General features: G+C 39.0%; 1 protein-coding gene across 6 annotated transcripts in view; it reads right to left on the reverse strand.

Moving 5' to 3' along the window:
- The window catches only part of IL1R1 (interleukin 1 receptor type 1), a 141,823-nt gene that overhangs the window by 22,100 nt on the left and 92,490 nt on the right, over positions 1-27,233 (reverse strand). For all 6 annotated transcript variants that reach the window (XM_021087128.1, XM_021087129.1, XM_013995919.2 and 3 more), the window contains exons 2-7: positions 24,834-24,983; positions 22,069-22,133; positions 19,059-19,125; positions 6,133-6,367; positions 5,844-6,033; positions 4,917-5,085 (exon numbers count right to left, since the gene is read on the reverse strand). In XM_021087128.1, the coding sequence (XP_020942787.1) occupies positions 4,917-5,085; positions 5,844-6,033; positions 6,133-6,367; positions 19,059-19,119 (655 nt within the window). In that variant the 5' untranslated portion in view covers positions 19,120-19,125; positions 22,069-22,133; positions 24,834-24,983. The remainder of the gene's footprint in view (positions 1-4,916; positions 5,086-5,843; positions 6,034-6,132; positions 6,368-19,058; positions 19,126-22,068; positions 22,134-24,833; positions 24,984-27,233) is intronic.

The raw sequence follows: 27,233 nt of genomic DNA on the forward strand, positions 1-27,233 counted from the left end.
ATGGGCTTCCTGGGTTGATCAGGGGCTGAGACTGAGAAACTACGAACTTGAATACCCATGATTCCACTACAGTCACACACACACAAAAAAAACTCCATAAGAGAAGGATATTGTCACTTTTGTTCCCTAATGTATGCCTAGAACAGTGTCTGGAACATAGTAGATGCCCAATAATTTTTTAAATTTTATTTTATTGGAGTATAGCTTATTTATAATGTTGTATTACTTTCAGGTGTACAGCAAATTGAGTTAGTCATACATATAAATATATCCATTCTTTTTTTCCATATAGGTTATTACAAACTATTAAGTAGATTTTCCTGTGCTACACAATAGTTCTTGTTAATCACTTTATTTTATACAGTAGTGTGCATGTGTTATTCCCACCCTCCCAATTCTTTCCTCCCCAATGGTTTCACCTACGGTAACCATAAGATTTGTTTTGAAATCTGTAAGTTTGTTTCTATTCTTTAAATAACTTCTTTTGTATCATTTTTATTAGATTCCACATAGATGATATATGATATGTCTTTTCCTGACTTCAGTTAGTATGATAATCTGTAGGTCCATCCATGTTGCTGTAAATGTCATTATTTTATACTTTTATGGCTGTGATATAAAGCTCCATGAGATGTTTATATATTTTGGAGACTAATCCCTTGTCCATCCCTTTGTTTGCAAAGATTTTCTCCCACTCTGTGGGTTGTTGTTTCATCTTACTTATGGTTTTCTTTGCTGTGTAAAAACATTTACATTTAATTATGCCTGGTTTATTCTCATTTTAATTATCATTCTCCTATTGATAATAATTATTCAATAATTATTATTGAATCAAGCAATTTATGTCAGAAAGTGTTCTGCCTATGTTTTCCTCTAGAAGTTTTATATTATCTGGCCTTATATTTAGGTCTTTAATCCATTTCAAATGTACTTTTGTGTATCATGTTAGAAAAGGCTCTAATTTTGTTCTTTTACATGCAGCTGTCCAGTTGTCCCAGCACCACTTAGTGAAGAGACTGTCTTTCCTCCACTGTATGTTTTTGCCTCCTTTGTGATAGTTTAATTGATCATAGATGCTTCAGTTTATTTCTGGACTTTTCATCCTGTTCCACTGATCTGTACTTCTGTTTCAGTACAAGTACAATACAGTTTTTAACTGTAGCTTTGTAGTCTAGTATGAAGTCAGGAAGCCTGATTCCTCTAGTTCTGTTTCTCTTTTTCAGTATTGCTTTGGCTATTGGTGGTTTTTTGTATTTCCATACAAATTTTAAAATATTTTATTGTATTTCTGTGGCAAATGTCATTGGTAACTTGATAGGGACTGCATTGAACCTGTAGATTGCCTTGGGTAGTATAGCCATTTTGACAATATTGATTCTTCCTATCCAAGAGTGTGGTATATCTTTCCATCTGTTTGATTTCTTTCATCAGTGTCTTATATTTTTCAGAGCACAGGTCTTTTGTCACTTTAGGTAGGTTTATTCCTAGGTATTCTTTTCAATGCAATAGAAAATAGAATTGCTTCACTAATTTCTCTTTCTGATCTTTCATTGTTAGTATATTGAAATGCAATCAATTTCTGTTTATTAATTTTGTATCTTGCAATTTTACCAAATTCATTGATGAGCTCTAACAATTTTCTAGTAGTGTCTTTATGATTTTCTAGATACATCTGCAAACAGTGATAGTTTTACTTCTTTTCCAATTTGGATTCCTTTTATTTCTTTTTCTTTTCTGATTTCCATGTCTAAGACTTCCAAAACTATGTTGAATAAGAGTGGTGAAAGTGAACATCCTTATCTTCTTCCTGATCAGTTTTCTGCCATTGAGAATGACATTAGCTGTGGGTTCGTCACATATTGTCTTTATTATGTTGAGGTAGTTTCCCTCTAGCCCCACTTTCTGGAGAGTTTTTTCAGAAAAAAAAAAAAAAACAGTGGGTGTTGAATTTTGTCAAAAGCTTTTTCTGCATCTACTGAGATCATTTATTCTTCACCTTGTTAATGTGGTGTATATCACATTGATTGATTTGCAGATAATGAAGAATCCTTGCATCCCTGGGATAAACCCCAGTTGATCATAGTGTATGATCTTTTTAATATATATTTGGACTTGGTTTGCTAATATTTTGTTGAGGATTTTTGCATCTATGTTCATCAGTGATATTGGCCTGTAATTTTTTTTGTGGTATCTTTGGTTTAGGTATCAGGGTAAAGGTGGCCTCATAGAATGAGCTTTAAAGTGTTCTTTCTTCTATAATTTTTTGGAAGAGTTTCAGCAAAATAATTGTTAACTCTTCTCTAATGTTTGATAGAATTCACCTGTGAAGCCATCTGGTCCTGGACTTTCATTTTTGGAAGTTTTTAAATAACAATTTCATTGCTTGTGATTGGTCTACTTTTTTTTTTCTATTTCTTCCTAGTTTAGTCTTGCAAGGTTGTACCTTTGTAAGAATCTGTCCATTTCTTGTAGGTTGTCCATGTTATTGGTATATAGTTGTTTATAGTAGTCTCTTATTATCCTTTGTATTTCTGTGGTGTAAGCTGTAACTTATTTTTCATTTCTAATTTTATTAATTTGAACCCTTTTTTTCCTGATGAGTCTGGCTAAAGGTTTTCAATTTTTGTTTCTTTTCAAAGAACCAACTTTTGGTTTTGTTGATCTTCTCTATTGTTTTCTTTGTCTCTATTTCTTTCTGTTCTGATCTTTATGACTTCTTTTCTTCTACTAACTTTGGGCTTTTTGTGTCTTTCCTTCTCTAGTCTTCTTCATTCTCTAGTTGCTTTAGGTGTGAGATTAGCTTGTTTGAGATTTTTTCTGTCTCCTGAGACAGGATTGTATCCCCTCTCAGAACTGTTTTTTCTGTGTCCCATGGGTTTTGGATTGCCATATCTTCACTGTCATTTGTCTATAAGTAACAAAAAAATTGTCTAAATCTCTTTTGATTTCCACTTTAATTTCTTCAGTGATCCATTAGCTATTTAGTAGCATATTGTTTAGCTTCCAGGAGTTTGTGGTTTTTTGCTGTTTTTTTTTCTTTTAGTTTATTTCTAGTGTCATGGCATTGTGGTCAGAGCAAATGCTTAAAATAACTTCAACTTTTTTAAACTTAGCAAGGCTTGATCTAGGCCCAAGATATGATCTATCCTGGAGACTATTCCATGTGCACTTGAGAAGAACATATATTCTGCTGCTTTTGGATGGAATGTTCTATAAATATCAATCAAGTCCAACTGATCATTTAAGGCCTGATTTTCCTTGTTGATTTCCTATCTGGATGATCTGTCCAGATAGGACAGTGGGGTTGATGTAAGTGGGGTTGTGTTAAAGTCCCCCACTATTATTGTATTACTGCTAATTTTTCCTTTTTATGGCTGTTAGCAGTTACCTTACATATTGTGGTACTCTTCTGTTGAGTGCATATACATTTACAACTGTTATATCTTTCTTCCTGGATTAATCCTCTGATCATTATGTAGTATCTTTCTTTGTCTCTTGTGAGCATCTGTAAAGCCTTTTTTTTTTCTGATGTAAGTATTGCTACTCCAGCTTTCCTTTTAATTTCCACTTGCATGTAAGATCTTCTGCCATCTCTTCATTTTTAGTTTGTATGTGTCCTTACGTGTGAAGTGGGTCTCTTGTAAACAGCACATATATGAGTCTTGTTCTTATATTCATTCAGCCAGTCTGCCCAATAAATATTTTTGAATCCACCTCTATAAGAAAACAAAATACAACCTCACCCCCTGATTAAGTATATTATTTCTACATAAGGGACCAGAAAAGATGGCAGAGATTCTTTAAAACCTATTTGACCTGTTTTTTAAATCCTATAGTGCACCCCATTTTCCCTAAAATTCTATCTACTGGTATGGTTACAGGATCCCATGAGAAACAAATCAGAGTTACATAATGACCAGAAAGAGGCTTCTAAGAACTCAAGATGGTGTGATACAAGAACTGTTGAAAATTATGAGTCACTGATGCTTGTAGGACATAGCTAAGGAATTAATTTAATAAAATTAACCTTTGAAAAAATAAATCATTGTAGAATAGAGAAAACAAAGCAATCTGCAAAGTGGTCTTAATCTGGGTTTACCTGGGATTTCCCAATTTATGCTTTTTCTCCCAGAATAACTACTAAGAAAGACACCTTTAACTTTTGAAGTCCTGGTTAGAGCAATTCTATTCTTAGGTTACTGCAAGTTTATAAAAACCCTGGTATTTACAGAAAGATTGAGCATTCTGCCTGTCCTTGGGTAATTTGGGGTGGATTTTCCTCTATTTTGTTGTAAGATAGTTTTTAATATAGAACGTGGTTAATAGAAGCCTCAGGAAAATAAACAAGCCTCATCATCACACATCTATTTATTTCTCATCTGCTTGGCACCAAGCACATTACAAGTTGAGTACACCTGATTTTTAACTTCCCAACAACCTTGGAAGGTTGTATAATCTTACAGAGAAAGAATCAGTCTTAGAGAGTTAAATGACTAAGCTAACAGAGCTAATAAGAGTGTAACTTACTCCAAAGTCCATTAGCATACATCCATCATGCCAATGAGTGATAGACACTCAGACTCCCCAAGTAAGAGGTCTCAGAACTGTCCTTTTCCTATACCAGCCCAAGGAGTCCAAGAGCTCTCTGGGGAACCATCTCTAGCCATGCTGCAAAGAACAAGCCTCCTAGTTCAGTTTTAAAACATTGATCATCATCTCTGTTTAGTCAGCACTGGAATAAACAGGAATGGGAAACACATACATAGCATGTCACAACAAAAACTAAAGCCATGGGACCTCTGGAAAGTCATCAAACTTCTCTTGGATTTAGTCCCTCCATGGACAATAAAGGCAATATTACAGTTGTCTCTGGACTTTCCCAGATTTAAATTGCTAGGATTGGAGCTACAACTCACCTATAGTAATCAGTTTTATCACCCGGGAGACAGGATACTCCTCTCCCAAGTGTGTATAGGATGCACGGCAGGTATAGTGCCCATTGTGTGCGGTGGTCACATTTGCTATGATGAGTGTATTTGTTATTCCAGTGAAGTTTACATTGTCAAGAAGGAGAGGTTTGCAATCCTAGATCGAGGGAGAGGAAGGAAGTATCACAAGTCAATTATTTATATTCATATACATGCACACATGTATTAATCAAAAGGTTCCTTGCATATGATTTTTAATATTGTTTTTTTTACAAAGTCAAAATTATATTCCCAGGATATCAAGTTTTTATGCCTATGGGCCTTGCACTTTCAAGAAAAGGGAAAGCAAACTTGTTTTGCAAGAAAAACGCATTTGAGGAGAGAACACTATCACTTCTTAGTAATGCCATACTTCCATTATTCACTGACATCATTTTATGTTTTAAACATCTACAAGATGATTCCCCATGTAAGCTTCAACAAACCAGGTAAAGATACCAAAACATGATGTGTTCCATGGAGTGCTGTCCAAGCCCTTTTCAGGAAGTTACAGAAACCACTAAGTTACCTCAGGACCACTTAATATTCATAATAAAACACAAAATACACTTTGTAATATACTTTGTAGTAGTTATATCTTAAAATCTCTAAATTTATAGTTCCTTTAAACATCTTTTATGCCTACTACACTTTGCTCAACTGTATTTTAGTAAATGAAACAAAAAAATATTTTGTTAAGCTGCAAATTAAATATATAACAATCTTAAAACTTTTTTTAAATGTCCTATTGAGTTCTACCACTCAAAAACAAATATACCAAATGAAAAAGTACTTTGCAGAATCAAGTGATTGTCTATTCTAGAAAACTATTTTATTTGTTGAAGAAGTAAAATGCCATTTATAATATAAAATTACCTTATACCACTGTATTTTGGGTAATTCATTGTTTTCATCTTCTAAAAACTCCAAATAAGGACATACAAGTTGTCCATCTCCTGCAACCGGTAGTCTCTGTGTAAATACAGCTTGTGCGTTGTAACACAAGTTAGGCTCATGCTCTATAAACTTTGCAGCTAATTTAATTTTGAGGCAGTAAGTTGAATTTCTAAAATAAATAAAAACAAATTCATTGAAATATTTGTCTGTCCTTAACTATTGCAGGTACATACAATGCATATTTGTAACATATGAATTCATTTCTTACCTCACTGCACAATAGTAATCTCCTGAATCCTCTACCTTAGCAGGAACAAACCAAAGTTTATCTTTATGCTGATGAATCCTGGAGTCTCTTTTCATAGATATAGGTGTCTCACCATCATTTGTATACCAAATTATAGGGCCTTTATTTTCACTTGTGATAATAGGACATGAACGAACATCAATTTCATGTGCAGTAGAAACTAAAATTATTTCATCTTCACGCTCCTCACATTTATCTTTAAAAGGAAGAAAAGGAAAATCATTTCTATAAGAAATTTCTGACTGTTTCTCAGTGGAATATCTAAACATATTGATTATTAATAAATATATCAATTTGTGTTATACATGAGAGTATTAACAGCCTTATGTTTGAGAGAATTAGCTTGGAAGTCTGAAATATTTATTCAAATCCAGGGTGTCACTTACTACCTGTGTGTCTGAAGCAAGTCATTTAACCAGCCAAATCCCCTCTTTATTCAGCTAAAAACTGGGGATATGGTAGCAGGAGAGATGTTTGCTTCAGTAAAAAGATAGAAAAACCAGAATTTAACCTCCCACCTGAACAACACAAAAATGGATAGAGTATATGAAGAAAGAATGTTCAAGACATTATTTTCTGTCCTTTGTTCCACATAAAGGAGCAAAGGACAGAAAGATGGGGAATAAAGAAGGGAGCGCTATGGTTTTCCCAAATTACTGTCTGGATAGAGATTCTAGGCCTGATGATTCAGGGAGTAAACATATGCAAAACCCAGTGTTTTCTCTTGAGTTGACGAGATGGAACCAGGAGTCCATGTAAACCAAGAGACTGCAGGACAGAGTACTAGGGAGACTGTAGCTACATAATGAATAAGAAAGCTTTGGAGATCTACAGAGAGTCTCGAGTTTCAGCTGAGTATGAGTTAGTACAAGCATGTAAGAAAACTACTCAAGGCCAGAGGGATAATTGCAAGAGGATTAGAGTGAATAATACCTGGAACACACACACACATGCTGGGAATATTTGCTGCTCTCAACAGTGAGAATGGACAACCTCATTAACAAAGGGATATGGGGTAGAGAACCCAGAAGGGTTTTGATTCAGTAGATGGAGCAAAACAGGCCTAGAATAAACTCTGTTATAGCTTTATTAACAAAGCTTAAAAGACCTGAAGGAATAAACTATTTCTAAGTAACAACCTTGTGGAAGAAAGTAGCAGAGAAGGATCAAGATACAGAGGAGTAAGATGCTGCACTCGCCTTCTCCCATAAATATCAAAAAAAACCCAACACATATCTACATGTAAAACAATATGCACAGAACATCTACTGAACACTGGCAGAAAAAAACCTCCAAAAAGGGCAAGAAACTCTCAACATAACTGGGTAAAACAAAAGAAAAATAAAAGAAAGAGAAAAGGAACCAAGACGGGACTAGCATTCCTGAGAAGGAGCTGTGAAAGAGAAAAGGAACCCACACCCTGGGAAGCCACCTAACCCTTGGGGAGATAAGCTGAGATGGAGGGACCTGAAAGTTGTTGAGAAAAGTGCAGCAGCTAAACTGAGGAGGCAAAGTAGAATGAGAGACACACAGACCATCTGCACCACTTCCCCAAACACCACAGCCTGAGACGCTTGGGCAGGGGCTGGGCACTGAGAGTCAGACTCCACAGGTCAGTTCTGGGAGGGGACTAGGGTTGGCTGTGTGGAGACAGCCTGAGGGGCTAAGGAACAGTGTGCTGCAGTCTGGAGAACAGCAAGCTATGGGCTGGGGAGTGAAACACAATGGCAGAGGGAACCTGGAAGGAGGTAATGCAGATTCCTTTAGAAAGAAACTAGACAATATAAGGAGGAACATAGAAAAATTAGAAAATTCATTTGCAGAAACTCAGAGTTAAAGTCACTAAAGAGCAGAATGAATAATGCAGAAGAATGAGTAAGTGACTTCGAAGATAGAATAATGGAAATCATCCAATCAGGAAAGCAGACAGAAGACAAAATGAAAAAACACAAAAGCAATATGAGAGATCTATGGGATAATATAGAGCGGGCCAATCTATACACAACAGGAATTCCAGAAGGAGAAGAAAAAGGGGATGGAAAATATATTTGAATAAATTATGTCTGAAAACTTTCCAAACCTAAAGGAAATAGATATCAAGATGCAGGAAGCACAGAGGGTCCCAAACAAGTTGAATCCAAATAGGCCCACAACAAGACATATTATAATAAAAATGGCAAAAGATAAAGAGAGGATTCTAAAGGCAACAAGAGAAAAACTGTTAATTATAAGGGAACCCCCAAAAAGGTGAGCAGCTGATTTCTCTACAGAATCACTTCAGGTCAGAAGAGAGTGGCAAGATATATTCAAAGTTCTAAAAGGAAAAAAATTTGCAGCCTAGAATACTCTACCCAACAAGAGTATCATTTAAAATAGAAGGAGATGGAGTTCCCGTCATGGTGCAGTGGTTAACAAATCCGACTAGGAACCATGAGGTTGCAGGTTCGGTCCCTGGCCTTGCTCAGTGGGCTAAGGATCTGGCGTTGCTGTGAGCTGTGGTATAGGTTGCAGATGCAGCTCAGATCCCATGTTGCTGTGGCTCTGGCGTAGGCCGGTGGCTACAGCTCCATTTAGACCCCTAGCCTGGGAAACTCCATATGCTGCGGGAGTGGCCCAAGAAATGGCAAAAAGACAAAAAAAAATTAAAATAGAAGGAGAAATAATTTCTCCAAAAAACAAAAGCTAAAAGAGTACAGCAATACTAAACCCATTCTAAAATAAATACTGAAAGAGTTTCTCTAAATAAGAAAAAAAGAAGAAGAAAGGAGATGGAAGAAATCACAATTGGAAAGCAATCGCTTAAATAAGCCAGCATACAGAACTAAAAGGAAAAAAAAAAAAATACTACTGTAAAAGTGACAATAAACACAAGGAACAGAAAAAGGACAAACATGAAGATGTTAGAAAAGACTTCAAAATCACAGAATGTGGGGAAGGAAAGAAAATATAGACTATTTTTAATAACATGTTTGAGCCTATATGACTATCAGACTAAAGCAAGCAGATATAGGAAGAGGTTAACATACTTAAAAAACAGAGCAACCACAAATCAAAACCAAACAGTACATTCATGAAAACTAAAAAGAAAAGAACATGAGCATAAAATAAGTGGAAAGCATCCCCCAAAAAAGAAAGGAACAAAGGAAAAATACAGAATCAACTGAAAAACAAGCTTTAAAGTGGCAATAAATACACATTTATCAATAATTACTTTAAATGTCAATGGACTGAATGTTCCAGTCAAAAGACACAGAGTGGAAGATTGTATAAAAAGGCAAAAACCTACAATCTGCTGTCTACAAGAGACTCAACTTAGGGCAAAGAACACATATAGATTGAAAGTGAGGGGATGGGAAAAGATATTTCATGTTAATGGACAAAACAGGAAAGCGAGGGATGCAATACTCATATCAGAAAAAAATAGTCTTTAAAGCAAAGGCCATAAAGAAAGACAAAGAAGGACACTATTTAATGGTAAAAGGATCCATTCAAGAAAAGTCTATTACAATCATCAATATATATGCCCCTCATATAGGAGCACCTAGATACATACAACAAATGCTAACAGACATAAAAGGAGAAATCGATGGGAATACAGTCATAGTAGGAAACTTTAACACCCCACTCACATCAATGGACAGATCCTCTAGAAATAAAATCAATAAGGCAACAGAGATCCTAAAAGACACAATAGAAAAATTAGACTTAACATTTTTAGGACACTACATCCAAAAAAATCAGAATATATCTTCTTCTCAAGTGCACATGGAACATTCTCAAGGATTGATCACATACAGGGGCATAAAGCTAACCTCAACAAATTTAAGAGTATAGAAATTATTTCAGGCATCTTCTCTGACAACAATGGCATGAACTAGAAATCAACCACAGGAAAAAAAAATGAGAAAAAAAACCAACTACATGAAGACTAAACAACATGCTACTAAAAAAAAAAAAAAAAAACAATGGGTCAATGAGGAAATCAAGAAGGAAATTTAAAAATACCTTGAAACAAAGGATAATGAAGACACAACCATTCCAAATCTATGGGATGCTGCAAAAGCAGTACTAAGAGGGAAATTCACAGCAATACAGGCCTTCCTCAAAAACAAGAAAAATCTCAAATTGGCAACTTAATTAATTAGAAAAAGAAGAAAAAAACAAAACCTCAAGTCAGCAGAAGGAAAGGAAGCATAAAAATCAGAGTGGTAATCAATAAAATAGAATTCCAAAAACAATTTTAAAAAATCAATAAAACCAAGAGCTGTTTCTTTGAAAAGGTAAACAAAATTGACAAAACTCTGGCCAGACTCACCAAGAGGATAGGAAAAAAAACCCAAATAAACAAAACAAGAAATGAAAAGGAGAAATCACAACTGCAGAAATACAAAAATCCATAAGAGAATACTATGAACAGTTATATGCCAACAAATGTGACAATCTAGAAGAAATGGACAACTTTCTAGAAGACTTACAGCCTGGCAAAACTGAATCAAGAAGAAACAGATCAACTGAACAGACCAATCACTAGAAATGAAATTGAGTATGAAGTAAACACACTCCCTACAAACAAAAGTCCAGGAACAGATAACTTCACAGGCAAATTACACCAAACATACAAAGATTAACATGTACCTATCCTCCCTAAACTTCTCCAAAATGTTGAAGAAGGCACACTCCCAAAGATATTCAATGAAGCAACCATCACCCTAATACCAAAATCAGGAAAAGATACTACCAAAAAAGAAAACTATAGGCCAATATCTTTGATGAATATAGACTCAAAAGTTCTCAACAAAATTTTAGCCAACCAAATCCAACAACATATAAAAAAGATAATACAAGTGGGATTCATCCCAGGTTCACAAGGATGGTTCAACATATGCAAATCAATCAATGTCATACACCACATTAACAAAAGAAAAGTCAAAAACCACGATCATCTCAATAGATATAGAAAAAGATTTAACAAAGTGCAACATCCATTCATGATAAAAACTCTCACCAAAGTGGGTCTAGAAGGAACATATCTTGACATAATAAAAGCCATTTATGACTAACCCACAGCAAATATAATACTCAATGGAGAAAAGGTGAAAGCCTTCCCACTGAAATCTGGAACAAGACAAGGATGCCTACTCTCACCACTGTTATTCAACATAGTATTGGAAGTCCTAGCCACAGCAATCAGACAAACAAAATAAATAAAGGGTATCCAAATCTGGAGAGGAGAGAGAAAATTGTCACTGTATGCAGATGTCATGATACTATATAGAGAAAACCCTAAGGACTCAACCCAAAAACTACTCAAACTGATCAACGAATTCAGCAAAGTAGCAAGATACAAGATTAACATTCAAAAATCAGTCGCATTTCTGTATACAAACAACAAAACATTAAAAAGGAATACAAAAATATAATACCTTTTAAAATTGTACCTCAAAAAATTAAATACCTGGTAATAAAGCTGACCAAGGTGGTGAAAAACTTTTATGCTGAGAACTATAAAACACTAATCAAGGAAATTAAAGAGGATGCAAAGAAATGGAAAGATATTCCATGCTCCTGGGTTGAAAAAATTAATATTGTAAGAACGGCCATACTACCCAAAGCAACCTACAGATTCAATGCAATCCCTATCAAATTACCCAGGACATTTTTCACAGAACTAGAACAAACAATCCAAAAATTTATATGGAACCACAAAAGACCCAGAATTGCCAAAGCAATCCTGAGGAACAAAAGCCAAGCAGGAGGCATGATTCTCTCAGACGTCAGGCAATATTACAAAGCCACAATAATCATGACAGTGTGGTCCTGGTGCCAAAACAAGCATACAGACCAATGGAACAGAACACAGAACCCAGAAATAAACCCAGACACCTACAGGAAATTAATCTTTGCCAAAGGAGGCAAGAATATAAAATGCAGAAAAGACAGTCTTTTCAGCAAGTGCTGCTAGGAAAACCGGACAGCTGCATGTAAATCAGTGAAACTGGAACACACCCTCACAGCATGCATGAAAATAAACTCAAAATGGCTTAAATACTGAAATATAAGACAAGACACCATCAAACTCCTGGACGAGAAAACATAGGCAAAACATTCTCTGATATCAACCTTATGAATATTTTCTCAAGTCAGTCTCCCAAAGCAACAGAAATAAAAGCAAACATAAATCAATGGGACCTAATTGAACTGACAAGCTTTTGCACATCAAAGGAAACCAAAAAGAAAACAAAAAGCTTACAGAGTGGGAGAAAATAGTTTCAAATGATGTGACAGACAAGGGCTTAATCTCTAGAATATGCAAGCAACTTATACAATTCAACAGCAAAAAAAAAAAAAAAAAAAAAAAGCCAACAACCCAATGGAAAAATAGGAAAGACCTGAAGAGACATTTTTCCAAGGAAGATGTATAGATGGCCAACAAGCACATGAAAAAATGCTCAACATCCCTGATTGTTAGAGAAATGCAAATCAAAACTACCACAAGATACCACCTCACACCAGTCAGAATGGCCATCATTAATAAGTCCACAAATAACAAATGCTAGATGGAGTCTGGAGAAAAGGGAACCCTCCTGCACTGTTGGTGGGCATGTAAGCTGGTACAGCCACTATGGAGAAGACCATGGAGGTACCTTAGAAATCTATACATAGAACTACCATATGACCCACTAATCCCACTCTTAGACATATATCTAGAAAAATCTTTGAAAAAGACACATGCACCGAGATGTTCACTGCAGCACTATTCCCAATAGCCAAGACATGGAAACAACCCAAATGTCCACTGACAGATGACTGGATTAGGAAGATGTGGTATATATACACAATGGAATACTACTCAGCCATAAAAAAGAACAAAATAATGCCATTTGCAGCAACATGGATGGAACTAGAGATTGTCATCTTGAGTGAGGTAAGTCAGAAAGAGAAAGACAAATACCATATGATATCACTTAAAACTGGAATCTAATATAGGGCACAAACGAACCTTTCCACAGAAAAGGAAATCAGGGACATGGAGAATAGACTTGTGGTTGCCGAGGGGGAGGGGGAGGTAGTGGGGTAGATTGGGAGCTTGGGGTTAATGGATGCAAACTATTGCCTTTGGAGTGGATTAGCAATGAGATCCTGCTGTGTAGCACTTGGAAATATGTCTAATCACTTATGATGGAGCATGATAATGAGATAAAATACAATGTGTACATGTATGTGTAACTGGGTCACCATGCTGTACAGTAGGAAAAAAAAGTTTATTGGGTAAATAATCAAAAAATAAAATAAAATAAAAACACAAAACTATACAATAGAGGCTCATCCACAAGAGAGAGAGTTCTGAGCCCCACTTCAAACAGACAAAAACCAACATCAGCAGAAGGAAAGAAATCATAAAGACCAGAGCAGAAATCAATGAAATAGAAATGAAGAAAACCATAGAAAAGATAAATGAAACTAAAAGATAGTTCTTTGAATAGATCAGCAAAATTGATAAACCCTTAGCCAGACTCATTAAGGAAAAAAAGAGAGAGGACTCAAATCAATAAAATTAGAAATGAAAAAGAAGTTACAATGGACATCACAGAAATGTAAAGGATCATAAGAGACTACTATAAGCAACTATATGCCAATAAAAATGACAACCTAGAAGAAACGGGCAAATTCTTAGTAAAGCACAATCTTCCAAGACTAAACCAAGATGAATTAGAAAAGATGAATGGACTAATCACAAGTATTAAAACTGAAAACTGTGATTAAAAAACTTCCAACAAACAAAAGTCCAAGACCAGATGGCTTCACAGGTGAATTCTATCAAACATTTAGAGAAGAGTTAACACCTATCCTTCTGAAACTATTTCAAAAAAAAATTGCAGAGGAGGAAACACCCCCAAGCTCATTCTATGAGGCCACCATCATCCTGATACCAAAACCAAAAATACCACAAAAAAAGAAAATTACAGGCCAATATCATTGATGAACATCAATGCAAAACATCCTCAGCAAAATACTAGCAAACCGCATCCAACAATACGTTAAAAGGATTGTACACCATGATCAAAAATGGGATTTATCCTAGGGATACAATGATTTTTCAATATATGTAAATCAATCAGTGTGATACACCACATTAACAAACTGAAGAATAAAAACCATATGATCCTCTCCATAGATGCAGAAAAAGCTTTTGACAAAATCCAATGCCTATTTCTGATTTTTAAAAAAAAGTGGGGCTAGAGGGAGACTATCTCAACATAATAAAGGTCATATATGCCAAACCTACAGCTAACAGCATCCTCCACAGTGCTGAAAGAATTCTAGCTAAGATCAGAAACAAGACAAGGATGTCCAGTCTCACCACTACTATTCAACATGGTTTTGGAAGTTCTAGCCACCAGAGAAGAAAAGGAAATAAAAGGAATCCAAATTGGAAAGGAAGAAGTAAAACTACCACTGTTTGTAGATGACATTCAACTATACCTAGAAAATCCTAAAGACACTACCAGAAAACTGTTGGAGCTCATCAATGAATTTGGTAAAGTTGCAAAATATAAAATTAATACACAGAATTCAACTGCATTTTGATATACTAACAATGAAAGATCAGAAAGGGAATTCAAGGAAACAATCCCATTTACCATTGCATCTAAAAGAATAAAATACCTAGGAATAAACCTACCTAAAGAGACAAAAGACCTATACTATGAAAACTGATGCTGATGAAAGAATTCAGAAGTGTCACAAACAGATGGAAAGATATACCATGCTCTTGGCTCTTGGATTGGAAGAATCAATGTTGTCAAAATGACTATACTACCCAAGGCAATCTAAAGATTCAGTGCAATCACTATCAAATTGTCAATGGAATTTTCACAAAACTAGAACAAAATATTTTAAAGTTTGTTCGGAAGCACAAAAGACCCAGAATAGCCACAGTAATCTTGAGAAAGAAAAATGGAGCTGGAGGAATCAGGCTCCCTGACTTCAGACCATACCACAAAGCTACAGTCATGAAAAACAGTATGGTGCTGGCACAAAAACAAATACAGATCAGTGGAACAGGATAGAAAGCCCAGAATTAAACCCATACAACCACACTCAATTAATCTATGAGAATGGAGGCACAAAAATACAATGGAGAAGAGACAGTCCTTTCAATAAGTGGTGCTGGGAAAACTGGACAGCTACAGAAGAATGAAATTAGAACAGTCTCTAACACCATATATAAAAATAAACTCAAAATGGATTAAATACCTAAATATAAGACTGGATACTATAAAACTCTTAGAGGAAAACATAGGCCAAATACTCTCTGACATAAACTGCAGCACTATCTTCTCAGATCCACCTCCTAGAGTAATGACAATAAATAAAAAATAAACAAATGGGACCTAGTTAAACTTAAAAGTTTTTGCACAGCAAAGGAAACCCTAAAGAGGAGTTCCCATTGTGGTGCAGCCGAAATGAATCTGACTAGTAACCATGAGGTTATTGGTTCAATCCCTGGCCTCATTCAGTGGGTTAAGGATCCGGTGTTGCTGTGGTGTAGGTCTCAGATGTGGCTCAGATATGGCATTGCTGTGGCTGTGGCATTGGCCAGTGGCTACAGCTTTGATTGGACCCCTAGCCTGGGAACCTCCATATGCCATGGGTACAGCCCTTTAAAAAAAAAAAAAAAAAAAAAAAAAAAAAAAAAAAAAAAAAAACCCTAAACAAAATGAAAAGATAACGCACAGACAGAATGGGAGAAAATAGTTGCAAGTGAAGTGACTAACAAGGGATTAATCTCCAAACTATATAAAGACCTTCTACAGCTCAATATCTAAAAAACAACCCCATAAAAAATGGGTAAAAGATCTAAATAGATAAATCTACAAAGAAGACATTCAGATAGCCAAAAAACAGAAGAAAAGATGTTCAACATCACTAATTATTAGAAAAATGCAAATCAAAACTACTATGAGGTACCATCTTACACCAGCCAGAATGGCCATCATCAAAAAGTCTACAACCAATAAATGCTGGAGAGAGTGTGGAGAAAAGGGAACACTCCTATGCTGCTGGTAGGAATGTAAATTGGCACAATCACTGTGGAAAACAGTATGGAGATTCCTCAGAATAGAATTACCACTTCATCTAGCAATCCCACTCCTTTCCTGGGCATCTACTTGGAGAAGACCATGACCTGAAAAGATACGTGTACCCCAATGTTCACTGCAGCACTATATACAATACCCAAGACATGGAAGCAACCTAAGTGTCCGTCGACAGAGGAGTGGATAAATAAGATGTGGTGCATATACACAATGGAATATTACTCGGCCATAAAAAAAGAAGAATGGCATTTGCAGCAACATGGATGGAACTAGAAATTAACAGGCTAAGTGAAGTTAGACAGTGAGACACAAAGGTCATATGCTATCACTTACATGTGGAATCTAAAAGAAGGATACAATGATACATGTAGAACAGAAGCAAACTCACAGACTTTGAAAAACTTATGCTTACCACAGGAGACAGGTTGCAGGGGGAGGGACAGACTGGGGTTTGGGATAGGAATGTTCTAAAATTAGGTTGTGATGATGGTTGTACAACTATGAATATAATTAAAGGAATAAAAAAATAAGATGCATATGCATCATACCATTGATCTAATGAAAATTATTAAATTATAAAAAATTAAATAAATTTTGAGATCCAAAAATGAAGACATATATTCTTATCAGCAGATGTAATATTATTGAGTTATCCAGTTATGTCCAAACTGATTTATATTCAATATTATCTCAATTATGATGATGGTTTCAGGGGTGGGTATGTATGTCAACACATCAAATTGAATACACTATACATAGGTGGTTTATTTTATATCTCCTAGAGCCCTCTATCAGGCTTTTTTAAAACAGAATTGAAATAAAAGTAGCTAGGCACTCAGCATGATACCTGCACTAAGTGAGGACTCCTAAGTATTCAGCTCCTAGCAGTGGCAGTAACAACAGTCACAGTGATCAAAGAGTAAATTTTAAGGTCTCAGCTAAATATACTCTTCTCTTTATCTGGGGTTTGGCCCCCCACCACTCCACCAAAATTGTTTTGATCAAGGTCACCTATGACTTTCATATTGTAAAACCCAATAAATAACACTCAGACCATCACCTCACTTAACATATCTGCATCAGACAGGTGTCCTTCTTATCCTTGAAATACTTTCTTCAATTGGCTTTCTGGCCACTTGTCTAGCTTTCCTCCTATATTTTAGGCCAGTCTTTCACTAGTTCTCAGGGGATTGGGAGCCTGACCACCAATCCTAGGAGGCCTACAGGGTTCAGTCCTTGAAGTTCTGTTCTCTTCTAACCACGCCCACTCCCAGATGGCCCGATCTTAGTCTCTAGACCAGCTGCTTGCTAAAGTCTCCAATTTGTCACCTCTAACCCCCAGGCTCCAGATGGCTTAGTCAACACTGCTATTTTTACATCTAATGGACAGCTAAATGCAACATGTCCAGTCTGAACATTTAACCTTCCCCCACCCTATCAATGGCAACTCCATCTTACTCGGGCCTTTACCTTTTATCATCCTTGATTCTCCTCTTTCTCTCACACCCACATCCAATCTATCAGAAAATCCTGTTGGCTGTCCTCAGAATATATGCACATTTTCACCACTCACTTCTTATCACCCTTGAATAAGCTACTATCAATGCTTGCCTGGATGGTTCCAATGGCCACCTATCTGGCCTCTCTGTTTCTGCCTTTGCCTCCCTATGATCTGTTCACAGTTTAAGAACTAAAATGAGCCTGTAAATGTATGTTAGATCACCTCTATGGTTTTAAGGAGGGAACCCAGGCAGTCTTCCCATTTCACTCAGAGTACAAGGCAAGATCTTTAGCAAGGTCAACAGGACTCTACACGATCAACTCATCACCATCCCCCATTACCCCAGTGACCTCATCCCTTTTCATGTCCCTCACCTTTCAGTCTGCTCCAACTGCACCAGATTTCCATTCCTGGAACGTGCCAGTACTTGTGGCCTCAGGGCCTTGGTACATGCTGCCTAGAATATTTCCTCACCCCCAACCTTATAATCTGTATAGCTCCCCTCTTCCCCAGATTCAACCCAAAAGTCAACTTTGTGAGGCCTTTTATGGCCATACTTATCAAAAAATTTAACCTTCTATTTACCTCAATCCCAAAACTTTAACCTTCCTTTCCTGTTTTTTTTTTTTCTTTCTATACTTATCACCATATGATATAATCTACGTTTACCTATCACCGGGAGACATAACATATGTTTACTTTCCAGTATACTGCCTCTCTCCCCTACTAGAAGGTAAACCCATGCAGGCACATATTTCTGTCTGGATTATTCATCACTGCATCCCCAGAAGCTAGTGTCTGTCACAAAATAGGGGTGCAAAGGCATCTTCAGCAAGAGAGAGGAAGAGAGAAAATGGATAGAGAAAACAAGGAACAGTCCCTTGATTTCTTGATGGCTTTTAGCTGTGGGTTCATAAAGACTGCATTTATCACTTCCTCCGAGGCAATGCCAGGATTTCCCGTATTGTACTCTTCCATCAGCTACAAAGTGGCAAGAGGCCCGGACTAGATATTGGAGATTTGGATTGAGGCTCTTACTCTGAAACGAGCTGCATGACCTTAGGTTCTTAACTTCACTGGGCCTCAGTTTCCCAATGCGTAAGTGAGAGAATAAGAAGCAAAGATGGGAAAGACTGTGCAGCATTGCAGTTCTGTGACCAGAAGGCTCTATTCCCAGGAGCCCACAGACACAGGTAAGAAGAAGGACTCTGTTAGGGAAAGTATTCCTGTATGTTAAATAACAGATTTTTCTCACAGACAAAAACACAAGGAAATCCTTAACTTACCAGCCTCCAGAGAAGACATCAGTACAACTATGAAACAGGCAAGCCTGAGTAATACTTTCATATTCTCCTGGAGAAACAGAGGAATGAAGAAAAAAATTTTAAATGTCACTATCCCCAGCCCCAAATATATAAAACTATGCACACTGATTCCCCACCTGGCCCCACCGACACCCCCAAGTCACACTAACTAGGCTCCCTACATCATTCATATGATGTACTTTCTGAATGGAAGTGGGGAAGAGGAAGATAGAGATTTTTGATAGAATTGGATACAAACTCACCCAACTTAAGATTAACAAAATTTCCATCATCTTTCCAATATTCATTTCCATCTAAACTTCCCTCCAAATCTAATCTACGCTACACGCAAAGCAGACTACTTACTAGACCCTAAAACATCTGGCCTCTACTTACATGGCTTTGTTCCCCACCCATTGTTGAGACCACCTGCAAAGTCTCCCCATATTCCCAGATCCTGCTAAAGGTCACACCATCACTGTGTGAGGTAAGACACTAAACCATTGGTACAAAACAGGAGAACTGTACAGACATGCACCAAAAAGATTAAAAGAAATAACAGTAAGTTAAAATTGGATCGGTTCTTATGGTTGGTTGGTTTTCCCCTTCTTTGCGGTTTTTCTAGCTAAAATTGCTACAACAAGGATGTATGAATCTTATCACAAAGAAAAAGAAGCAAAAACAAAACTTCTACAGCCCCTCAGAATAGTTTAGAGGCCACATCAACGTAGCATCAGCTACAACAGGCATCCATCAGCTGTAGGGCAATGTATGAAAATGAGTTCCTGGTAGCCTATGGTTTTAATTTCGTAACATACAAGGCGGAGGGTGTAATCAGATTAGGCACTTAGCAATGCTGGAAGGAAAACATGCCCTGGCCTTATCCATAAAGTCCCTAAAATAATATCCACTGAAATTGAAAAAAAAAGAAAAAAAAAAAAAACTACTCCATTTTACCTCCCTCTCTCAACTGCTCAAGCTCAAATGAAGTTAATGTTCGGTATGGCCCCTTGTCCTTTCTGAATGTTCCATCTGCTGCTCCTGAATGGGATCTTACAATTACGTGCCGTGAATTCCAATCTCATTCTTCCAGTGAGCTTTGGCACAAGTCTATCCAAAGGCACCTGACTTCTTCACACTCTATAAGCCTCAAACCAAACTCATTCTCCCCACCAACCTGCTCCCCACCCCAGTGGCTGGCACAGCACATACCTACCCACCCAACAAGAGACCTGGGCTTAGTGTCCTGATCTCTGGCCATCTCCAGAGCTGTCTTCACCAGCCCTAACCAATCCATCCCCTGATAGCATCAAACCTGTCCAGTTAACTCACACTCATGATGGCTGCCTCTTTAGTTCAGCAATCACCAGCTCCTGCCTGGATTAATTACGCCAACTGCTTCCTTACTGGTCTCTCTGCCTACGGACCTACTGCTTCTATCCACTCCAGAGATCCTGTATGGATTCACAAACACCTTCACTGGCTCCCTGTGTACTCCAAACAGTCCACACCCCTCAGCAAAAGCATATAGGTCCTCTGTGCTGAGCCTCTGACCTCTCCCTCCAGACTCAATCCTCTGCCTCCCTCTCCCTCAGCCCAGTCTGTGGGCATCAGCCCGCAACTTGCCCTCTTCTCCACCCCAGAAACCTTGCCTTTGCTGTTTCCCCTGCCCATTACCTGGTGGTCAAGGTACCTCCCGGTCCATCAGGTCTCAGCCAAGGTCATCCTCCTCCCACCAGCCCCAGGGAGCCCCCAGAATCCTTGCCTGGCTAGGCTTTCCTCCCCTGTGCCCCCACAGCAACCTGTGTTAATGCATAGCACAGGGCTGCAGTTATCCCAGGACAGGAAGCCTCGCAGTTCAGGAACCATGACTTGCCTATCACTGCACCCACGACATCCAGCAGTGCCCTGGCGACTCAGAAGCCCCTGGTAAGTGCTCACAGAGTAAGTGAAAAAAAAAAATGAATAAATAGCTACCCCTGACCTTGGGGACAATGTCCACGATGTTCAGAACAGGCCACATCATTTCATGTTTTGAAAAAAAAAAAATCTGCCCTTTTAGTTGTTTTACAGAAGTTGAACTTTGCCTATATTCTTATCTACAGTTATAAGGTAATTGCAAGCACAAAACATTTTAACTAAGACATCACATTCAGACTCTAATGACATGCAATCATTTTAATACTAGCTGGAAACTAAGAAGTGGTATAAAAAGGTATAAAAAATGTTACAATGTGCTTTTTAAACACAAGCAGACCTCACTTTATTGTGCTGTGCTTTATAGTACTTCATAGATACCATGTTGCTGTTGTTACAAATTGAAGGTTTGTGGCAACCCTGCATGGAGCAAGTCTATTGGCACCACTTTTCAAATAGCATTTGCTCCTTTCCAATGTCTATGTCACATTTTGGTATTCTCACAATATTTCAAACTTTTTCACTATTGTATTTGTTATATTCATCTGTGCTCAGTGACCTTTGATGTTACTATTGTAACTGTTTCTGGAGTGCCACAAACCATGTCCATATAAGACAGCAAAGTGAATGAATACATGTGTGTGTTCTGACTGCCCCACCAACTGGCCATCCCCCCAGTTCTCTCCTGGGGTCTCCCTCTTCCCTGAGACACACCAGTGATGAAATTAATAATATTACAATGGCCTCTCAGTGTCCACATAGAAGGAAGAGTCCATCGAAGGGGCAAACTTCATTGTTGTCTTAAGAAATTGCCACAGCCACCCTAACCTTTAGCAACCACCGCCCTGCTCAGTCAGTAGCTGTCAACACTGAAGCAGGATCCTCTACCAGTAAAATGGTTATGACTCGCTGAAGGCTCAGAGGACGGTCAGCACTTTTTAGCAATAAAGCATTTTTTAGTTAAGGCATGTACATTGCTTGTGTAGACATAATGCTACTGCTCATTTAATAGACTAAAGTATAATGTAAATCTAACTTTTATATGCCCTGGGAAATTAAACTTCGTGTAACTCACTTTCTTGCAATACAAGCTTGACCACGGTGGTCTGGAACCAAACTCGCAATATCTCTGAAGGGTGCCTGCAAATGCAAGGAAAAAAAGACATTCAAAGCATTCATGACACCCCCATTCTAGTCTCCTCAATTTACCCCCAGCCTAAGGACAAGGATCGCTACCCCGGATGGATTCAAGCCTCACACCCTACTTCAGAGCGGTAAGACCACATTCCTTAAAGATCCTGTCATTTTTCTCGCGTAAATTAGCTTTCCCCCAAATTAGTCTACATTAAGAGTATTATTATCATATTTGCCTTTAAACTCCATTCAGACTATGAGATAAGATAGAAGGCTTTGAAGTCCTGCAATCTGGCTTATTTCCTCTTTCTGTAAACCCAAAGATGTGTGTTTTAAATCTCTATGATAGAAGGAAGAAAACAAAGGGTTAAAACATTTCCCAATTACCACTGCCATTACTCATATTAGTTTATTAAAAATGAAATAAAGATGCTACGAAATCGACTGACCTCTGCCAGTTGTTAGTTCAATGAGCTGCAGGCTCTGGCTTGTTGTGTGAGTAGGCAGGGAAGAAGACAGGAAGGTACCAGGCTGAGTTCATACAGTGTCTCAAGATATAATTCACAATCAATGGTGGGTAAACCACATTCAATAACTGCACATCTAAGGCCCGTGTGATCATGGACATAGCTCCTCCTGGGCCTCAGTTTCCACATCTGTCCAGGTGGCAATGCACTGGATGACCTCAGACCCCTTCCTAGCTAACAGCCTATAAAACATGGAAGCCCAGCACCAGAGGTCTGGGTGTTACTTTGCCTGGAACTGCTCTGAAAAGAAGCAGGGAGGGTGGCAGAGGCTCCTTGCCCTCAGCAGGGAACTCTCTGAATCCTTATCAGCCCCCAGGACCCCAGGGCAAAGGGATCAGCGCCAGGCCATAGGATAGGGGTTAAGGGTCACATGCCCTAGGGAGTGAGAACAGTGAAGAGGAAGCAGGACCACCCAAGACCAAATTAAACAGGTTCCCAACAAAAATTAACAAAAGCACCCTTATACCCTAAACACAGAAATTCCAAGGGTAAAGCCTAACTTGACTAGCCCTCACCCTGCCAGCCCTTGAAAGGTGGGAAAATCAGGAAACCCCTCAACATCATTTGTGTTTTACTGTATGCCAGGCAGAGTGCTAGTGCCAGGGACAAAAATAAGTTCAAAAAAATTTTTAATTAGTGAAATAAAAAAAACAAAAAAATAAGTAAAATATAAAAGGAGAATCTACTCTTTAAGATGGTCACAATTTAGGTATCAGCCACATATGATCACAAGCTACATCCCACAGACCCATCAATGGCACATCAGATAAAAACTCAGCCTCTGTGTCCCAGTTCCCCCTTTCAACAAAATGGGGATGATGATAATGGTATTTGTTCTTGAAGCCTGTTATGAGGATTAAAAGAGTTGTCATATATGAAGGGCTAAGAACACTGTCTGCCAAATGGTCACAGTCCTATCTTAGCTGTTATCAATCACCGCACACTCTGATGACAGATGTAAGTTTTGCTAATATTTCTGTTCCCTGAGGAATCAGAAACTGTACACTAAATGTCTACTACATGTACACTTGGTCCTGGGGGAAAAACTAGCAATAATGACCCAGGACTTGGCTCATAGAGCTCACCAGCCAGCAGGGAGAGTGGCCATAGAGTCACACCATGATGCCAGACTGTCCATGGGGAGAGAGGTGTCCTGGGAATGAGGGAAGAGGAGCCTAATATGGACCAGGTGATACCAGAGCCTCATGGTGCAGAGAGCATGGGGGAAACCCATCACATTCTGGAGCATAAATCAAAAGCGAGGTGGCAAGAGGCAAAGCTGGAGAAACGGAAAATGCCAAGGACGCAAAGGGCATGGCTGAGGAGCTGGGACTGCAATTTGTAGAAGACAAAACAGTCATGTCAAGATTTTAAGCCACAGGGTGTTGTATGATCAGATTTTCATTTTTGATGGAAATTGTGGCATCCATGTTAATAAAAATGGAAGATGGGGGGAGGTGAGGAGAAAAGGCCACCAGGGAGGGGCTGCCCAGATGAGTGGCGGTGTGCGTGTGAGACGGCCAGACAGAGAGACAGAAGGGGGCACATCTAAGACCCGCTCAGAGACAAGTGAGGAAGGAAGGAGTGACTGAGTGGGTCTGGGACCTGCCACCCCGATGCACTCATGTGGGACCAGCAAGGGCCAGGGCAGGTGAGGAGGGCAGGTGCCAGCACCCACACGGCCCAGGAAGTGTCACTCTCTGTACCACTGTCCTGAGTCTCCTGGGACTAGGGAACAGAAATCGAGAATTTGAGAGCAAGGTGAAAATTAAGTGAAATGGGGACACACCATGATGGAAGATAGTATAAAAAAGGGAATGGATAGACAGGTTTGACTGGGTCAATTTGCTGTACAGCGGAAATTAGCACAACATTGTAAATCCACCACACTTTAATAAAAAAAAAAAATTGACTAAAAAAATTTAGTGAAATGGAGAAGGGACCTGGGATGATCTGGAATTGAGACACTCAGACCTGCTTTGGGAACCACTGTCATATATACGGTCACAGCTGTGGGAAGTCATCAAAACATAGTCACAGCTCTGGCTAAAGGCGACTCTCAATGGGGCCACAGACCCCCGCTTCAGGAATCAGATAAAACCATGGAGCTGTTCCAAGGAAAAATGTACTCCCAGAAATAGAATATTCTATATGCAAACGGGAGATGGTCCATAACTACCTGAAACAGGTTGAAGGACTTCAGCTGTTGATGAGGAAAAGGCCGGCAGGCCCCTGGGGTGAAACAGCCCAGTCACTGCAGAGGTCCCTTCCTGCAGGAAGTGGCCCTGCTTCTCAGGAGGGTGTCACCATCTTGAAGGAATGCATCCACCTGGGGAAGGAAGTGCACAGACCAGCGTGAGTTTGAATGAAGAGGGTTAAGTCACCCACCACTGCACAGATCTCAAGGCCTCCAGAAAAACAAACAAGTTTACAAAGATGAGTCACTTGTTGAAAGAGCATGTGTTCCACAGCCCTTTGAGAAAACAGTTTCAGAAAAATCAGTCTGGGGTGAAGAAAACAGAGGTTGACAACCCCTGGTAGGTTTGAATTAAATGCACACACTTGGTAATTTGCTGCACATAGGAATGAGTCCAACCCCCTCGGAGAGCCCACCTCTTAACACACCTCGAGACTAATGTTCAGAGAAATGCACCAGATGCCAGGAAGAAAATGTCCAGGCCCTGTTTAAGAACAGACACCCTTGGAATACCACTTAGCCATAAAAAAGAAGGAAATAAGAGTTCCCTTCATGGCTTAGCAGTCAAAGAATCTGACTAGGATCCATGAGGATCTGTGTTCGATCCCGGGTCCCTCACTCAGTGGGTTAAGGATATGGCATTGCCAGGAGCTGTGGTATAGGTTGCAGATGCGGCTTGGATTCCGCATTGCTGTGGCTGTGGCTGTGGCGTAGGCCAGCAGCTGTAGCTCTGATTTGACCCCTAGCCTGGGAACTTCCATATGCCTCAGGTGCAGCCCTAAAAAAGCAAAAAAAAAAAAAAAAAAAAAAATGGAGGACATAATGCAACATAGATGCAGCTAGAGATTCTCATACTAAGTGAAGTCAGTCAGAAAGAGTAAGACAAATACAAACACCATATGCCGTCACTTATATGTGGAATCTAAAATATGGCACAGATGAACCTGTCTACAGAACAGAAACAGACTCAGACATGGAGAACAGACTTGTGGTTGCCAAGGGGACAGAGGGAGGGAATGGGATGGACTGTGAGTTTGGGGTTAGTAGCTGCAAACTATTACATTTAGAATGAGTAGGCAATGAGATCCTACTGTACAACACAGGCAGCTATATCAGTCTCTTGGGATGAACCACTGATGGGATATAATGTGAGAAAGGGAATATATATATCTGTATGACTGGGTCACTTTGCTGTACAGCAGAAATTGGCACAACACTGTAAATCAAGTAAACTTTAATAAAAAAAAATTCTTTAAGAGAACAGACACCCTCTCTGAATCCTCATTCTCCTTTATACCAAGCATATTAAAACATCTGCATTCCAAATTACGTAATTTGAGATAAACTTCCAAAAAGCTGATCTGGGATCGCCCTGCCATTCCATCCAGTAGACATTTCACCATTCATTCCCTGACATTGCAGTTTACTTTTAGTATTTTGGAGTCTAATATTTTTTTTCCAGGTCTGAATCATTTCCTTAAGCCTCTGAGAAGCTCTGTAAGGCCTCAGCATAAGGTCTCTTGATGCCCAATGGATAAAACTGCCTAATTAAATGCCAAACCTTCTGTGTAGACTAAGTGCCACTCTTGTCATGCACTTTGTCCTTATGAGCAAGTACAGGGCATCGCATCCAGACGTCAGAGCTCATCCGTGTGAATCCTAACAGGAGAGGAGATCAAAGACAAGTCTCCCAGATGTTCCCATCCCCAGGCCCAACTCAAGGCCCTCCTGACATCCAGAGTGTTTGCAACTGATGGGAATCCCGCAGCAGACAGTATTGAGGAGAAATTAAATGGAGGGGGCAGGCACATGGCACAGATATATTTGGAAAATCCAGGCAACCTGAAAAGACATCAATCACCCACGTCCCCTTAACCACTTCACTTTCCCTCTTCCTCTTTGCACCAGAAACTTTTCAAAAGAAATTTCACATCCCCTGCTGAAGGGCCTGCTCTCTGCTGCCTACTCTCTGGGCTCCTGTGAAATGCATTGCCCACCACCACACCCAAGCACTGGACCTTTCAGAGCACTGGACCTTCCCCCAGACCCCATCCTTGGATGGCTCTGCAGCACGTGGCCGACAAACCGCCCCTCCTTCTTGATTCCTGGGATGAGGACCCACCCCTTTCTCTGTCACCTCCCTGGCTGTTCCCTCTCCTCGCCCACCTGTAAGCCCTGCGCCCTCTTGCCTCTGCGGCACCTCTACACTGCTTCCCAGGACTGTCACAGAATTCAGTCCTTCCTAGTCAGCTGGCTGCTCCTGTGACTTCAGACCAGCTCTGAGTGGATTCTGATCGAAAGCCTCTGCCAGGGACCCCTGCACATCCACCTCCCCTTCCACAGCCAAGAATGCCAAGGCACACAGGCTCTCCCAGGCGCTGT

This window comes from Sus scrofa, chromosome 3 (genome assembly GCF_000003025.6).
Source record: "Sus scrofa isolate TJ Tabasco breed Duroc chromosome 3, Sscrofa11.1, whole genome shotgun sequence".
Lineage (NCBI taxonomy): Eukaryota > Metazoa > Chordata > Mammalia > Artiodactyla > Suidae > Sus > Sus scrofa.